Source organism: Culex quinquefasciatus, chromosome 2 (genome assembly GCF_015732765.1).
Source record: "Culex quinquefasciatus strain JHB chromosome 2, VPISU_Cqui_1.0_pri_paternal, whole genome shotgun sequence".
Lineage (NCBI taxonomy): Eukaryota > Metazoa > Arthropoda > Insecta > Diptera > Culicidae > Culex > Culex quinquefasciatus.
This window is the reverse complement of record NC_051862.1, coordinates 65,398,857-65,417,314: the sequence shown is the minus strand read 5'-3', so window position 1 is coordinate 65,417,314 and position 18,458 is coordinate 65,398,857. Positions and strand designations below refer to the sequence as shown.

Genomic DNA, 18,458 nt, shown 5'->3' with positions numbered 1-18,458 from the left:
AGATTCAACATTTGCACGAAAAAAAGTGTTTTATAAAGCATTTTACCTCAGTACAGTTGTTTTGCAATCATTTGTTTTCAAAAAATGAAAGATTTGAAGAAAACTAAAATTTTAGCGAAAAAATACATTTAGCGATAATTAACATCCAAAATTTTCAAAAATTCTAAAGATTTTTAAATCAACCGAAACAACCACTCGTCCGATATTCTGCCTAGTCCACTTCAGTCTGTCGTGCTTAATGACTTTTACGATATCAGCGTAATACGTCAGAGAAGCGAGTCACACGTGCGTCCCTCACAAACCAAAAAAGTGCTTAAAAAGTGCAAAAATGCCTCACGGCAAGAAAAAGAGGCGGTCCTCACCAGCAGGATCGGCAGATTTGAAGAAGCTAAAGAATGCCGAAGCGCTACCTGCAAAGCCAGGCAGTTTGAGCAAGGACGCTCAAAATTCGTCTGGAAACCAGTTCGCTACCCGTGAGCGTGAGCGCGAAGGAAGCGAGAAGGAAGAATTTGAACGACGGGAAAAGTTGTCACCCATTTTTGTGAAAACATCGTCATCGGATTCGGTGCGAAAGTGGCTGACCGGATTTATCAAATCTGGTGCTTTACGAGCTTCCATTCGCTTGTGTGCTGATGGACTCAAAATTCTGCTACCTACCAGAAAGGATTACAACTACGTTCGGGATTTCATGAACAACACAAAGATTGAATACTACAGCCATGACGATCCAGGTAAACGCCCCATGAAACAGGTCCTCCGTGGCCTGTACGACATGGATGTGAGTGTGCTGAAAGAAGAGCTCAAAACTCTTAGGTTGAACGTGATCGAAGTCTTCAAGATGACGAGACACAACAAGGACATCAAGTATCGTGATCAGCTGTACCTGGTTCATCTCGAGAAAGGATCGACAACGCCGTCTGAGCTGAAAGCAGTTCGGGCAATTTTCAACATCATCGTGACTTGGGAACGTTATCGTCCAGTGCACCGTGACGTGACACAATGTTCGAACTGCTTGCAGTTTGGACATGGTGGAAGGAACTGTTTCATCAAGAGTCGTTGTGCAACCTGCGGAGGTGAGCACAAAACTCAAGCTTGCAACACAATCAACGAGAACATCGAAGCCAAATGCTTCAATTGTGGTGGCGACCATTCTACCAAGAATCGAAGCTGCCCAAAACGAACTGAGTTTGTAAAAATTCGGCAGCAAGCGACGACGAGGCACCAACCAAATCGTCGCAAAACACTACCAGCATACACGGACGTGGATTTTCCTGCTTTGGTGTCGCCAGGAGCGGGGTCTGCTCGAGTGGCTCCAAATCTGCAGCCTTTGCCGTTGAATCAGCGGAAAAAAGTTGCAGAGAACACAACACCTCCTGGCTTCAGTCAGCAACCGAGGGAAAATCAACCAGCATCAACGGGTGAAGGCAGTAGTGACCTGTTTTCACCACAAGAACTTCTGAACATTTTCATCGAGATGACAACAACACTGCGTGGTTGCAAAACTCGTGCGGAACAAGTAAGAACGCTTGGAGGATTTATCTTAAAATACAGTTCGTAGTTTACTCGTTCTGATGATTTTGAATATTTCAATGAATTTACTTTTTTAGTTTTAAGTTAGGATTAGTTGTTAAAGTGATTTTTTTTTTACGATTCAATGCAAAAATGTAAAACAATTTGAAGTAAATAAATGAATGTGAACAGTTATTAAGAAAACGAAAAATATAACAAAGATGAAGAGCATATAGCCATACCACTTGAAATGTAAATGAAATGTAATTATTATAAGAAAGTTCAATAAAGACATATTTAATTTCAAATTTCAAAAAAAATGCGAATACGTCAGCGATCATTCACAAATTTGTCGCCAAGGATAGAACGCAGGATTCTTCGAATACTAACGATCGACTTACTTTAGCGTCCACGCTTTGTTTTCATGAGCCACAGGAGTATCAAGGTACAGTAGAATTTCGGATTAAAACATTGAACATTTTTTTATTATTTTCCTTTTTTATTTCGTGTCATAAGCTAATATTTTTTACGCTTTTTGCCTCTACCCCTAGCATTTTACGGTGCTATCTACCTCTGTTGCATGCTTGCTGGCTAATCTACATTACATTTGCTCTCAACTCTAACACTTACACGCGTGCACTTGCATTCTCCACTCTAGACATTCAATGGCCTTTTTTTCTCTCTTTGCTTATACTGTGGTCTTTTTTTTTCTTCAAGCATTGTTTTCTCCCTCGTTATTGGTATACAAAATATAAATTTATTTCATATATTGCAAAATAATCGTCTGAAAATATATAGTCGTGTTATATTTCCATTGCGGTATTGTTAATTTTTTTTTGCTTTTTTTTGTATCGTGTTTTCATCCTAGCCATTGTGTAAGCTTATTGTTCCAAGTACTTTTGTGTGATTATTCCTACTCTGCTTGCGCTCTCCTAACAAACGCAGCGTGTGTTGTTAACCTAATCCCAGATTTAATCCGTGTGGTATGCACTATTCTTTCGAATTGGAAATATACTCTCTCTCCCTTTCTAACTACTCTCTCGTCTACTTAATCTTTACACGGTGCGGTGCGGTGTGCATTTACTACGCTTAGTTTTCAACTAAATTTTGTTCAATCTTTTCTACCCGAGATTTCAGAGCTGTCTCTTTTGGTGAGATGGGCTTCAAGCACCGTCGCCGCCAGTGACAACACAGAGACTTTCTACTCTACACACGCTTTATTTGGGTGAAGTTTTGATAATATTTTCTTGCGTGTGAATAAACAACACAGTTACAAGGTAACCGATCATCATGATAAACACTTGTGAACTAAACCTAATACTTGATACTATACTTTGCTTCCGTTACTAAACACACATACTGAATCATCTATGAACTAGATATTTCACTTTCAACTTAAGACTAGCTCGTGGTTTTGCTTTTGCTCGCAATCGTGTTCAATGCTTGTCATATCATAGCTGTGAGTGTGAGATATATAAACTATCTTTTGCTGAGTGTTTGCCTAATTGTTTGCAACCTATCTTCTAAATAAAAGCAATTATAAGAATATGTAACAACTCTCTAGAACTAAATAAATCGTTTCCACAATTAGAGCTTTCTACCTAAATCAAAAATACAACCTAGCAAAATATGATCATAATAATAGTACACACATCTTCAAGTATCGTCTGCTCAGAGCAGATTTCGTCGTCGTCGTCGTCTTAGTTCATCCACTTCTTGCAGTTCGGGGCGCCGCACATGCACGAAATCTTGTGCGCATCGTCCTCGATGTCAAACTTGTAGTCGTACGACAGCTCCTCCCCTCGGTTGATGCGCCGCTTGGCGAAGATGATGATGCGCACCTCGCGCTCCACCTCGACGATCTCGGTCACGCAGTTCGGGTTGCACGAGTGGTTGATGTAGCGGGCGAGACCGCCGGACAGCGTCGCGTCCACAACCCGGTCCTCATCCAGGCGGAACATGTAGATGCCGCGGTTCTAGGAAGATAATCAGTTATTAGTAATCTACCAAGGAATTCATTTCGCAATCCTAAACTCACCCTCGCCTCGTACTGCTTCTCGCGCAGCTCGGACACCTCAACGCGGATGACCTCGCCGATGTACTCGATCACCATGGTGTGCTTCTCCAGGTCGCGAGCCGCGTACAACCCCAGTCCCTGAATCTTGGACCGCGCCAGGAACACGTTGTTGCGCCACTCGAGCTTCATCTTCTTGTACTGCGAGCTCTTGGAATGTACAAACTGCTTGCTGTACGGGCAAGCAACCTCGCCGGCGGGCGAACTGGTCGGAACAAACGTTGGCCGCTGGCTGACCGAACCCGTGCGCTGGGTGTGCGGCTTCTTCCACGACAGCGTGTGCTTCAACTTTGGTTCCGTCCGGGCCGCGCCGGAAGGATTTATCGCCAGCGGCAGCTCCAGCAGCGGATTGCGTCCGTACTTGAACCGATAGTCCGTCAACGTCTCAATGCCGGGCAGACTCTCCAGAATCCGAACCACCGCCGGTTCCGTCAACCCGAACAGATCCTCGCCGGAAATGTACCGCGGGAAGAGCTGAACAATCTGGCAGTCTTTGCGCAGCGTGGCCATCGGATCCAGTATCCGCTGCCAGACGGCCTTCGGTGTGATGTCGCGCAGCTCAATGTCCTCCTCGGACGCCTCCTGGACCAGCACCCGGAACTCGGGCCGGCCGCACACGTCCGCGATGGAGCACACGTACCGGCAGCGTTTGTTCGGGCGCCGCATGGACCAGTAGAAGCGCATCTGTAACGAAAAAAAATGTTAGCGTTGTCTTCCTAACTCAAGCCTCCCCCACTCAAACACTCACAATTTTGTACCCAATCGGGTAGATGTAGTTCGGCGTGTGGAAGCTCTGCAGCTGGTGCGGCAGCAGCTGACCAACGCTCAGGAAGATCAAACTTCCCACCCGCAGCAGGTTGTTCGACTCGGAGTGGTGCATCACGGACGCCACCTGCCGGCTCTCGTCCCGGTCGACGTACACCCGCCGCTGCACGCTCAGCGTCGTCAGCTCCGAGTCCTTCTCGGTCTTGGGGGCGTGCGTCTGGCACATCGTCGACTTGTTCTTGTAGAACACGCAGTTGTCCTTCATGGCGCAGCTCAGATGGTACACGTTGGCGCAGCGCGTCTTGAAGCACTTGATCGTCGCGCCCAGGTTGTTGCAGAACGTGCACACCGAGCTGAGGCTCAGCTGCAGGGTGTTTTCCAGGTTCATCAGGGCTCCGTTGACCGTCTCGTACACTCCGTCCGACCAGAGGGCACAGTTCAGGTGGACCCACTTGTCTACGTCGTAGTTGAGGAGTCTGGATGGGCCGTCCGCGACTCCGTCGCCAACCGTGTGGCAGAAAATGCACCGCCGAGTGTCGTCCGGCATTCGGGGAGTCGGCGTTACGGTGATGCTCATCCGGAACAGTGTCTCGGTGATCTCCTTCTCGGTGGGCTTCTTGTATCGCTGCACGGGGAAGCAGTTCGCGGAGAACGTCTTGAACTTGATCCCCTTCAACTGCTTTGGCGGTGGTCCCGGGTCCTTCTCCGTTGAGCTGTCCAGCTTCTTCTTGCGATCGTTCAGCGACGAATCTCGGCTATCCGAGCTCTTGAAGCTGGTCATGCTAATGTCGGCGTCTTCGCTGAGTTCCTGCTTGATGTCCGCGGCGTTCAAACTTGGGTTGTCATCTAATTCAAGATCCAACTTGGACTTAACACCCCCAACCAGTTTGTCCTCGAGGATGTTCGTAGGACGCCACTGGAACTGTCGGTAGCACGCCTTGCTGCAGAAGTACAGCTCCTCCGACTCCAACTCCTGGCTTGCATCGCTGCTCAACAGAGGGAACTCGGATGGCATCGCCGTGATCAAGGTGTTCAGAATGACCACATCACAGTGGCGACAAAACTTGGCTGCGCCATTGAGGATCGTCTGGATGTCGATCGGCGCTCCTTCCTTGCCGTCTCGTCCCTTGGTCCTGTACAGACCCAGCTTCTGACTGGGCGGGGTCGTCGTACGTTCAACGATCTCGTACGCCATCGGCGGTGGAATCTCCAGGATGTTCGCCAGATCCCTCAGCACTCCCATGATGTCTTCAGCAGCCGTCGAACTCAGCGTCACCGTGACCGTCACATTGCTCGAGTCCTTCAACGGAGTCGGCGGTCCAAAGCGTGACTTGACGCCCAGCGATTCCTTAATCGCACCCTCGTTCTCCTTGTTGCTTCCGGGGATCAAACAACTCAGCCCACGATCGGCAGACAGCGAGATGCCCTTCTTCAGGCGAATCGGAATCGGTGCCACGATCGGGATGATCGGCGACATCCGCTTGTACACCATCGTCTGCTCGTCCTCGCTGTCTTCCTCCTTGATGACGCGCAGACCCGGGAAGAGCAACGGCGATTCCCACCGGATGCCACACTCCGGGCTGGACGTGCTGATGATCGTGTCCGGCGAATCCAGATCGCGATCTTTGACAAAGTCGTACCGATAGCGATCCTCCGTTTCGAACTTGATCGGTGGGAACTCCTGATCGTAGAAGCCACGCTGGGTGGACGCCGGAGCCGGAGGTTCCGGTGGAGGCTCCTTCAGACCGAACGGTTTCGTGTTGTAGAAATCTGCAATGTTCGGGATTTGGGCGTGGCCAAACACTCCCGTCAGATCACCCGAGCTGATCGAGTAGTCCTTCGCGTTGGTGAACTTGGTGAGATCGCCGGTGCCGAACAGCGGGCAAACGCCAAAGTTTCGCGGAAGAAGGGGTTCCAGGATCTGCATCGGCGGGAGTTGCCTCAGCTGAAGCATCAAACTGTCAATGTACGTGTCGTAGTCTTCTTCCTGGCGGGTAGATTTTCGAGGTTTCTTCTTGTTGGTCTGATGTTGCTCCTTGTTGGAGAGAATCTGCTGTTGTCTTCGGTTCTTCTGGTACTCGCGTCGCTTCTTCTTCTTCAGCTCGTGCGCAATTTCAGCCGCCGTTTTGGCTGCAGTTTCCGGGTTTGCTGGAAGCGCTACAGGTTCTTCCTTGGGCACAGCTGACAGGGTAGTTGGAGGTTCCTGCTTGATTTGCTCCATTGACATCGACGCCATCGGCATCTGCTGATGTTGCTCTTCCGGCAGTTCCTTCTTGATCTCAACCGGAGTGCCAGGTTTGGGCAGCTGCTGATGCTGTTGATACTGGTGGAACTCAAGCGGTTTTGGACCCATTGACTGTTGTTGCTGCTGTTGATGCATTTGCATCATCGGCATCGGTGCCATCTCTCGCTTCACAAAGGCAACGTTCGGCTGTTCCGAAAACGGAGGAGGTTGAAACTGTTGCTGCGCGGGTTGTTGCAGTTGTTGTTGCTGCTGAGGAGGTAACTGCTGCACCGGATGCGTGGTGATCTGCGTCACCGTCATCGGACCCGACTCGGTCTTGAGCGTACTCTGCACGGTGATGGGTTGGACGGTGGTTCCGGCAGCGGCCGCCGCAGCAGAAGCGATAGCAGCTTCCTTCTTGATACTGGCCGCGAGCATGTTTGCTGCGAGGTTCGGCGTCGGATGGCTGGCCGAAATGGACACGGCCGGTTTCGACACGAAGGACGTTTCGCGCGAGATGAGCTTGGGGGTGGGTGCTTTTTGCGGGGGTTGTTGTGGTTCCGTTGTGACGGGTGGGGCCGTCGTTGCGACCGTTGGCGCCGATTGCGTGCTGATGATCTGCATCGCGGGTGGGTTCGCTGAAGGTGGGATCACTGGGCGGGCGAGTTGGGCTTCCAGGGAGCTGACTACGCCCAAGCTTGGGGCTCGTTGATTCGTTGGAGGTCGAGCCATCGGAGGTGGCGTTGGAGACGATGTCGCACCTCCGGTGCCGGTGTTTTGAAGAAGCTGCTTCAACAGAACGTTCTGACTGTCGGATTCGGTTTTGACGTTGGAGGAGATGGTTGAGAACTTACAACCCTGTCCGCCGGTCGTTGAACTCACAGTGGACGACACGTTGCTATCATCGTTGTTGTCGACCGGTTCCGTTTTGACCGGGTTCGATGCCTCCAAACTGAGTCGCTTGCTGATGACCTGGGCAGGGGTTTCCCGAGGGAAACCTGCCGGGGCTTCGTCGGTTGATTTGGACCGTCGGAACGCCGCAGCCGGTCCTTGCAGTTGGTTCTGCAGCAGAGTAGACATCGATGCCGACGTCGTGCTCGACGACTTCATGGGCTGAGACAGCGTTGCGCTGAGGATGCTGGTCGTGGTGGTTGAAGAAGTGGCGGATGAAATAACCCCGGGACGTGAGGTCATGATCAGTCCAGGCGGAGGTTGACTCGTGATCGTGGAAACCTCGCTGAAGTTCACGATCCGCGTTTGCGGCTGCTGCAACGTGCTACTCAAAATGCTGGCAATGCTACTTGTGCTGCTGCTATCCACGCTACTTTTAGGAATCTCCGCCGGTTGAATCCGTGTTTGACCTTGGATGATTACCCCACCCTGTTGAACTATGTGTTGCTGTTGTTGTTGCTGCAATTGTTGTTGTTGCTGCTGTTGTTGTTGAGCCGCTAGTACTACCAGCTGCTGCTTCTGAACTTGACTCTGACTCAGCTGCTTCTGCAGCGGAGCTCGCACCTGTTTCACCACGAGGATGTTATTCCCGGCGGAAGAAACGGCCGGCGAAATGCGTCCAATCTGCAGCTGCTGGTTGAGTAGCTTCGTCGGTCCACCTGCCATCGTTCCCTGTTGCTGACCAACCTCAGGTTTGTTGGAAGCGTTAGCAACGGCTGCCGCTGGCAGAATCGTCTTCCCCGAAACGGTCTTCAGAATGCTGGCGATCGTTTCCGGTTTGCTCATGTTGTCTCCCTTCCCCGGGATGACCGTGTCGAACGAGATCGTAGATATTGTACTGACCGACGAAGTCGGCGTCAACTCCTGCTTGCTGGTGCCAACCTGGATGATGTTTGTCCCTGACGTGGCCGGATTCACAGACGACATGATCGACCGAACCTGCTGGGACACGTTCATCGCGTTCATGGTCAGCTCGTTGGGCTGGGACAGCGGCGAAAGCTGCGGCACCGAAGAGATGACACGCTGTCCGGCAGGACCCAGAATCGGACTCTTGGAGTTCTCCCGCGACTTTGAAATCACGTGCACCGGAATAACGCCCTGCTTCTTGAGCTCGCTCGAGTGCGAATCGTTGGAGCCCTCGTGAGCTGTGGCGATCACGGTCGGAGTCTCGCCCTCCGTGCTTCCGTCAATGCCACGCGTTGCGTCGTCCAACGCTGCCGAGTCGACCTTGTCCAGCTGGTCGGCGTCTTCCTGACCGATAGAACTGTCCGGCGATACGGAATCGTCCTCGAAGATCTTGGTGGGCAGGGAGGTGTCCTGGGTGACCGTAAGGGAGGATAGTTTGGCGTAGCCGAGACTTGGTGAGGGGGCTTTTGGCTTCGCCGACTTGATGATCTCCATCTGACTCGATTGGCCTGGGGTGATGCTTTGAACTGGTTGGATCTTGATTTGTGATGCAGAAGAGGTCGATGGGTGCGGGTTGTTGACGCTCGTTCTGGCGAACGTTTTCGTGATGAGAGTTGACTGGTTGAGATTCAACGAGGATAGCGTTACGATGCTGGTCGTGTTGATCTTCTGGCCGGCTACGGAAATGACCGTTCCGGATGGGTTCTTGGTGATGCTACTCAGTGAGATGGCGGTGGAGTTCATCACCTTCTTGGCTTGGTTGGACATTTGCTGCTTTTGCTGACTTTGACCTCCTTCTTTTGGTGGGGTAGCTGACATCGGGAAACTCTTCAGGATCGGCACCGAAATGGTAGTGTTTCCGATGGACAACTTGGCCGTCGTTTCCGTGGCGTCCTTCACGAGCTTCTTGTGCACGGCCGACACGATCGGAGGACGATTCTGGAGCAGCGTTTGCTGGATGGCGATCCGTCCCGGATAGGTTATCGGTTTCGGACTCTGCTGAAGCCCCACGGAAATCACGGTCGTGTCCTTCGTCGGAGTCTTCATGCCGGTCTTTGCCTGCTCATCTCCGATGAAGTCCTCCTCAGGTTTCCCATCAGCGTCCTTCGGCCGACTATCGATCATCGCCTCAAAGTCTTCCGTAGTGGCGATGTTCCGCTCGTTGGTCCCCTTCTCCCCCTCCTTAGTCGTTTTCTTAGCGAACTCCTTCTCACCCTCCTTCCCATTATCAACGCAATCAACCACCACGTCCTGCGCAAACAGCTCATAGTCACTGCTCACGATCTGCGCCCCCAGCGGGCTCGCCCTCATCTCGTACCCCGTGTGGGCAAACGACTCCATAATGTCATCCCCCTCGGCGCCCTGCGCCACCGAACTCAGCGAAACCTCCGTCGTAACGAGCCGCTTGTCCACCTCGTCGTCATAGTCCAGCATGCGCTGCTGCTTCTCGTCCGGACTGCTATCGACGGCAATCACCTCTTCAATCGGCGTTGCCTGGCTTGCCGCGGCCTTCTGCACGATCGTAATCCTGCTGCGCATCATGGCCGCCTTCTTGGCCGCTTCCGACTGCTGCTGGGACGGGCCTGCTTGAGGTTGCTGTTGCTGTTGCGGTTGCTGCTGGGGCGGTCCCTTGGTGATGCGTGCATTTCCCCACATTGGAGATCCACCGCGAAGACCCAGCTTGATGTAGCCGTACTTGCCGAAACCCGGCATGATTGGGATTGGGTTTGAGGGGTTGTTGATGCCGCCTCCACCACCGCCACCGCTGCCACTAGGTTGTTGGTTACTTTGGCCTCCGTTGAACGAGTTGTCCTGTTGATATTGTTGCTGCTGCTGCTGCTGGACGTACTGGTTCGGGACGGGACCTTGCGAGCCGGCACTCGGTGGACGGCGAATCATCTGTTGTTGTTGATTTTGCATTTGTTGTTGCTGTTGTTGTTGTTGAGATTGTTGGTAGTAGTACATTGGACTCGGTGGCATCGGCGAAGGCGATGGAGTGCTGGGGCCACCTTGGCTTAGCAGGGGTGAGGGGGGTTGGTGAACTGGGCTTTGCTTGGCAAAGTTCATCTGTTGTTGGTTGGGTTGTTGCATTTGGGACAGCTGTTGTTGATTTTGTTGTTGTTGCTGCTGCATTTGATTCATTTGCTGCTGCTGTTGTTGTTGCATTTGGTTCATCTGCTGTTGCTGGTTCTGGATCATGATCATGCGCTGCTGCTGCTGCATGAGTTGAATGTTTTGCTGTTGTTGCTGCTGCTGCTGGGGAGTCCCGGGAGACACCATCGGTTGGGGACTTCCAATGGGTGAGTTGTACCCGCCGGGTTGCATCTGCCGAATATTGGCATTCTGCTGCATCATTTGCTGCTGCTGAAGTGAGTTGGCGACGCGCATCCTCACGTTCGGATCGTTCGGGATGATCTGGGGACGTACGAAGCGGCTCTGCTGCTGCAGTTGAGCCTGTTGTTGTTGACCCATCATCTGGTTCTGCTGGACGATAATGTTCTGCTGAACGTACTGTCCACCCGGGCTGGTTACCATTCGTCCTGGGGGCATTGGCTGTCCGGACATTCGATGTTGTGGGGATGTCATACGCGGTGCAGGGGAAGTCAACCGTCCCGGTAGGGACGGGGAAGGCGACGGACCGGGACTGAACGGATTCTCATCAGCAGCCTGCGAGTGTGGAGTTCCAATCCGAGGCGATTGCTGCATCGTATTGTACGGCGACATGGCACTGTTCGAGTTGGTGTGGTTTCCGCCGGGGCTCTGCATCACCGAGTTGACCGACGCAGGTCCAGGACTCTGCGACATAAGCGGGCCAGGCGAGTGCAACGGACTCTGACTCGGTTGCTGCAGCATCGGATTGTTCAGCGGAGATTGCGCCATTGGTTGGTGGATCATGTTCTGCTGTGAACTCGGCGATGGCGACATCAACGGCGACGGAGGAGCGATCTGGGCCGCGGGAGAACCACCAGCGGCTTGCATTTTAGCCTGCTGCTTTGTCTTGTACTCCCCTATAAGGACCGTGTGCTGGCGTTGTTGTTTTCTCGCGTTATCCAACTGCTTCTGCACAACGGCATGGTCCGCCGTAATCTGCGTCAACTCCTTCATGTCCGGCTCGGAAAGCTCGTTTCCAGCCTTCTTCAACTGTCGCTGCTTAGTGTTCAACTGCTTCTTGACCTTCCGCAGCTTGCCGATCTCCGTTTCGTAGTGCTTCAGCTGATTCTCCAGCGAGATCTTCTGCTGGTTCATCCAGTTCTCGTAGTTCAACTGAATCTGTCGCTCCTGCTCGTTGGTAATGTTCTCCGGCGGAACCGGAGGAGCGGGCTGCAGATTCGCCTGGTACACCGCAATGGGCCTCGCGGTAACCTCTGCCGGTGGTGGCGCGATCTGTTGGCTCGGTCCGGCCGCCGCCTTGTTCAGCGGATTGATCAAATTTGCAACGGCTCCACCCGGAGGAATCGGCGTTTGGGGACGCCACTGCGGGTTGATGCGCTGCTGCTGCATGATGTACTGACCACCCATCGGAGACTGCAACTGACCAGGTTGTTGGGGCTGTTGTTGCTGCATCAGAGGTAATTGCTGCGGCTGCATCTGCATCTGGCCGGGCTGTCCGGGGACTTGACCTGGCAGCAGATTTTGCTGAATTACGCGCATACCTTGCTGCTGTTGTTGCTGATTCGCCAGCAAGTTTTCAAAGTCCTGCAAGGAAAAAATAAGAAGATTTTAAATCTCCTTCCAAATACCTCGGACACTACCACTCTTAAACTAACAATTACACATTCAAACAAAAAATAACCTTAAATTTAGAAACATTTTCGTAACCTAAATCACAGCCAATAATCCAGAAACTAAAGGGGGGATTCAACACGACTTGGGGAAAAGCAATATCAAGTTCACCAAAGGATTCATACACACTCGCAGAAAAAAAAACCTTACCTGTTGGCTTAGCATGTTCGGGGGCAAGCCGGCGTTTGCCGCCTCGTTGACCGCGAGCTGGCCGGCCTGCTCGCGCTTTTCCTGCTCCAGCAAGTCTTCCAGCAGCAGTCTTTGCTCCTGCAATAATCGGACACAATTTGCTCAGTTTGAGGGGGCGTGGGGACGAATTTACTTCGAAACTCCTCAGGGTGCAGAGCAAAAAACGAACAAACCTTGAACTACTAACACAGGGTGCTGCTGGTGGGTGCAAATTGAATAACATAGCTAAGCTGCACACCGCTACATGCTTGAAACAAGAAAATGTCTAAAACACTACAAGTTTTACTACAAATAAAAAATCAACAGAACAAAGCACACGATGTTTCAGTGATGTGCTGGTGATACAACTATCGCACTTCTTTGAACGATTAAAAAAAATCCGTGCCAAGAGTGAAGGAGGAATGAAGTTGCTACCGAGAATAGTTTGAAATAAAGGGCTGCTGTTGTGGGTGGTGCCGCGTTGGTCGATTCTACGAACGATTCTGCTAAGAAATTGACTCGGATCATGAAGCAGATCACACTACTGAGGTACGGCCAGAGAGGGTGTCGATGTGGATGATGTTCCCGGAATCGGTAAAATATCGGATTGAAACGATTTATAAACGTGGTGAAAATGGCACTCGATCGAATATTTACGATTGTAAATTGTCGATCTACAGTTACCCTTGTATTCGCAGAAGTTGGTAGATCAGCTTATGACTAAAAACCCGATTTAATCCCACCTGGGGTGAGATAGAGCCTTTCTTACTAAAGAATATAACGAAGGTAGAACTTCTTTCAATTCATAACATTAACTTTGTTTAGAAGAAGAAGAAAGTTTTATGATGAAAGCAAAGTATTATAAATGATATGATTTCCAAAAGAAACAAAAAACGCCATTTTCACCAAAAGAATATTTTTTATCGTACATATTCTTAATCAAACAAGCGTTTATGACAAACGCGAGCATAGTAAGCTTCACATGCGTCAGTGACAACGCTCACCGCGGTAGGCGCAAAGAAAAACCGAGGTATAAGTGAACCGCGTGTGCCGCACGGTGCAGGGAAGATAGCCATTCAGCTTCTACGAATGTGACAGAGTCAGAGATAGCTATTTTTACATCCGCACCACTACACACTCAATCACGAGTACCTTAGGTAGAAAGCCATTGGCGTCGCCAGCATTGAAAACTTTGAAAACGATATAAACGATGAAAAGCTTAGAAAGCTCCTATTGGAATCCAATGAACCCTGTTAAATAAACTTACGAAATCACGAAAAATTGAGTCTACTTTTAGGCGATTTTAGGAGCCCACGGAAAACAAATAGATTGTAGCCGGATGAATGTCCTATGTCACAAAAGTTTTTAAATAAACATTGACAGTTATGCAAAAACAAACAGGGCAAAAGAAACCGAAAAGCTACGATATCTTACATGTTGTAGGAAACATCGGTAGACAAGCTACTACAAACGAGTATAAGTCAAGCCAGCAAATATATGCGCCAGCATTCTCGTGCCAGTATTCGAAGCTCAACTTGACAACTTGTCGACTTGGCGACGAAGCGTCGAAAATCGATGCAGTGTGATTTTTTGACGATTTTTCCGATTAAAATTCATGCTGAATCGACATATTTACGAAGATGGAAATGACGTCCTGGCTTAAAGTAAAACCTATACCTTTCTTTAGTAAGAAAGGCAAGAATCATTGAAAAAAAATATAAATTGAACGTATTGATTCGCTTTTACTTCCATTTGAAAGCTTTACCTGTGATCTTTCGAATGATGTATTGACCGACTGCAAAATGTTACGTTTAATTTAAAGTTTTTGAGGAAAAAACAGTGGTCCTTGAAATTCCCAAATTGAGCGATGAAAGCCGTGTCGCTGAGTGTCAACAAGCGGTATGCAAAATTGGTAGAATTTTTGGACCTAATGTACAACTGGTAATTTGCCAAGAAAAACGTGAAGAGTAATATTGCTTTATTTCTAATTTAAGGGGAAATAGTTAATTATTCTTGCCCACTAATATGAAGATAATGACAGCACATATCATTGTTGAAATGCACAATTTCTTTAAACTAAGTTTGGTAGGCCAAATATAGGGACAAACACCCAATTTGAAATGCTTATGCAAAGACGTTGGAAAATAAATTTAAACCGTTGCGAACTCGCATCAACCATCAAGAACTCCCGGAAATTATTAAAATCAAAATGTGGTAATGTTTACAAGATTGTCAAAACTCTGGAAACCATTTTGTGGTTGAGAAACCATATTTTTATATTTGCAAAGAAGTAGTTATGTTGAAAATAATGCTAAAACTCACAGAAATAAATGAAACATGTTGATAATACAGTACTTGTTCGGTAACTGGACGTTGTTTAACTGGACGCTCGATAACTGGGCCGTAGCCCAGTTAAAAAGCAGACAAACGTCAAAAACCAAAACAAACCGATATGAGCGAGGAGTAAATGGATGCAAAAATCATGTTCAATAACAAAAAAAAACTTTTTTCAAACTTTTATTTAATTTCAAGTTAAAATTAAAGAAATATGAACAGTAAGCATTGTACATACATTTTATTAACTTTTATTTTTATATTTCATCAGGAAAATATTATGCATCGGTAGTCCCCTCGTTATTTTTCGTTCAGACCCGTTAACGAGCAGCATTCGGTGACTGGGCTACGTTCTCAGCCCAGTTACCGAACAAGTACTGTAGTCCAAAGAATTGGTCATGTTTAAACAAATTCATTAACTACAGATTTGTTTTGTCATGTTAAAAAGAAAGCAGAAACTCCCAGAAATAAATAAAATCTAGAGTTTTTTAAGACATAAACATAAAACACAATAGCTTATAACGTCATGATTCGAAATCCGGCCACTTAGTAGCATATCATTTTTTTAATAGCTGGCAAAAAATCATGTAATAAGTTGGAAATGAAGAAATATCATCAAGATGTATAAACAGTCAGTTTCAAGAAAATGCATGCAAAATATGAATTTTCTAACCATTTTCATCAGAATTTTAAAATTAAAATGACTTGTTGTACTTCGAATCCCGGACACTGATAAAAGCTGATTCGAAATCCGGACACTTTTGCTTCGAATTCCGGACACTCAATTTTACTTATGAATCGCACAAATTTGGACTGAAATGTTAGTGAATGGCATTCTCAAATAAGCTGTTAACATCAAAACAATCGATAGTTTATATAAAAATTGCTAGAATTTGAGGAAATCGAAACCATAAATTTTTGCTTTGCCTTCCCGGTGCTCCGAATGCCTATGAAATATTTCAAGTGAAATGTTTCGTCTTTTTTGTAAACTTATAATTTTATTGTATTTAATTGTTTTGGCATTAACTTCAGCGTTCAAACAAACTTTAAATGAAAGTTGATGTTGGAATTCATCAAATAACACAGTTTTGACATTCATAATGCGAACTTATATCCAAATAATTGATAAAACAAGATGAAGTGTCCGGGTTTCGAAGCGTCCGGGAATTCGAATCATGACGTTAGGACCTTTGAAAAACTCTAGAATTCATCTCTCAAATAGTCGAAAGAACTAGAAATCATGTTTAAAAACAATACTAAAACAAAATTTCTGTCGAAATTTCAAAATTATAGTAATTCAATATTTAACATTCTTAAATTTTTTAGGTGTAATATTCAAAATTTTCAGATTTCTAAATTTTAAATTTTCTTTGTTAATACGGAAATTTATCTTTTAATTATTTAAAAAAAAAATCAACACTAAATCCAAAAAATCTTAGAGTTTTTGATTTTTGCCTTCCTCACTTTACTGAGGAAAGGCTATAAAATCACTCGAAAAACAAACTTTTTAGTTAGACCTCCTAGACCTACCTTCATTTGTACATATCGACTCAGAATCACCAGCTGAGCAAATGCCTGTGTGTTTGGCTGTATGTAGACATGTGTACCAAATCAATGTCACTGGAATATCTTGTCACAGGCTCAAACGATTTTGGCCGGAATGGTTTTAATCGATCCGTCTTAACGTCCCCTAAGTTGCTATTTAAATTCATGCAGTTTTATCATGTATTTTAAAAGTTATGTTAAAAAAACTGTTTCATATTAAATTAAAATTATGGTAAAAAGGGTGGTTTTTTCATGAAACCCTCACATGTTAGATATTTTTAGAAAGCATATGAGAAGACCTTTCTTGTGGATTAAGAATTTCCACAATCTGACTTACCTATCTAAAATTACAAGCAGTTTAAAAAATGGTCTGAATTTACATAACCTCAAATGGTCCCGTCTGATCGCCACAAAAAAGCCTTGTAGAGGGATTCCAATTTCCTGAAAGGCGGTGTCTGTATAATCTTGACGAAAAGTCTGTAGGAAGTCTGTTTTTTTTTTACTCGTCACTTATTTTTATTAGGACCTCTTAGGTGCTGCGATCACGTTAGGGGAGATCCATAAACCATGTGGACACTTTAGGGCATTGTAATCACCCTATAAATGAGAGGAAGGCACCAAGCACCTAAAGGTGGATTAAGTTACGTTTTTTATTAAAAAAATAGAACTTAAAGTTTCTAAATCATTGAACTTTTTGAAACTTTTCAAAATTTAGAATTTTTTGTACTTGCTACATGTTACAAATTTCGATAGTAATTTCCTCGATGGTAGATCGATCGAGTGCAATAAACACCACGGCGTTAAAAAAAGATTATTTCAAAAAGACATCTTTCGGCGACTTTGTGAACAAAAATAAATAAGTCTTAAAAAAACAAAATCAAATCAAACAAATTAAAAAAATCGAAAACTGCATTAAATTTCTTGGGTTTTGCATTTCAAAATATTGGCATTTTTTAATTTGTTTTTAATTTTTTTTTAAATCTTTTGTTATCATTTTATGGAATTTGCAGCTTTCAAAAATTGTATGTTAAAAAAATAGTTTTTCAATGATAGATGGAAGATCGAAATTCTACTGTCGAGAAATCTCAAAATCCTTTCTGCGGATCTTTTTGCAGTTGTTTTTGGATTTGGAAAAGCCTGGACAAAATGGAACATTTTGCGGCCATTTCATTTGCTTCATTGCAGATTTCATACCCGATTATAGGTTAAATGTTGAAATAATTCGTTTAAAAATCCAAGAAGATTTGTCAAAATCGTACTTTTATTCGGTTTATTTAAGATTTTAAACATCTTTTTTTATAATGGATTAGAAAATCCCTCGAGTTACAGATTTTTCAATGTTTTCATAGCACCTTTGTATGGAAAGCCCCCAAATTTGTATGCAGACTTGTATGGAGAAACTAATGATGCAAAATCGCTTATTTGGACATAGAAATCAAATGGCAAAAGATTCTACAAATTAAAATATGCAAATGCCCAGATAGTTCAGAGTTTCACAAATTTTGTTTAGAAGTTGTTGTGAATTGAAATTATAGTCATTTTTTTGGAAAACTTTAGACCAAACCCCTACACTAACCCTCACCCCTTGTTCACTAGTACAAGCTTGAGACGGGTGCAATTGGCGCACTAAATCGATCATCTAACAAGTCTAATAACTCAAACTACATCCGAAGGCCGCAACCCTCCGGGGATACTCCGAGAGGCGCGCAGCGCTAATGTTCTTTTCTAAGTCGCACTGTTGAGAAGGGAGGTGCACTTGCAGCGCTAAATTGCCTGGCTGGTCCTGGCTGTGGTGAAGGCCGTGAAGGGTGGTTTTTTTCTGGTGAGAAGTTGCTCAACTAAGACAGACTCTGGACACGTAGCGCTCACCTTAAGCAACAGCGACCGTCTCGCGCTAGAACTGGCCGCATCCCGGGCGGAACTTCCCGGATATAGAAATCCGGGCTGAAAGTCCAGTGGACGTCGATGGTGGTGCTGCGGACTCCGGTGGTGTTCGAGATACGGAGCGGACGCGGCGGAACCCATCAGGGTCGAAGACAACGGGGGAAGTGGGGGTACGAGAGATTGTGGTGGTGCTAGTGGCGGGGGTGGTGGTTGTGGTGTTGGTAGAGGCTGGGTTTGCGTTTGCGGCGGCGGCGGCAGTGGCGGTATTGGTGGAGGCGTTACTTGATAATGCTTCGTTACGCGATTAACCGGCGG

At 46.9% G+C, this 18,458-nt stretch overlaps 1 protein-coding gene across 6 annotated transcripts in view; it reads right to left on the bottom strand.

The window, feature by feature from the left end:
• Nucleotides 1-1,987: 1,987 nt before the first annotated feature.
• LOC6043548 (histone-lysine N-methyltransferase 2C) overlaps nucleotides 1,988-18,458 on the bottom strand; it is a 48,690-nt gene continuing 32,219 nt past the window's right edge. For 5 of the 6 annotated variants that reach the window (XM_038254166.1, XM_038254170.1, XM_038254171.1 and 2 more), the window contains 5 exons: nucleotides 18,129-18,434; nucleotides 12,363-12,479; nucleotides 4,332-12,125; nucleotides 3,548-4,267; nucleotides 1,988-3,485 (listed from right to left, as the gene is read on the bottom strand). In XM_038254166.1, coding sequence (XP_038110094.1) covers nucleotides 3,210-3,485; nucleotides 3,548-4,267; nucleotides 4,332-12,125; nucleotides 12,363-12,479; nucleotides 18,129-18,434 — 9,213 coding nt within the window. In that variant the 3' untranslated portion in view covers nucleotides 1,988-3,209. The remainder of the gene's footprint in view (nucleotides 3,486-3,547; nucleotides 4,268-4,331; nucleotides 12,126-12,362; nucleotides 12,480-18,128; nucleotides 18,435-18,458) is intronic. The other variant, XM_038254169.1, reaches the window with a different exon arrangement.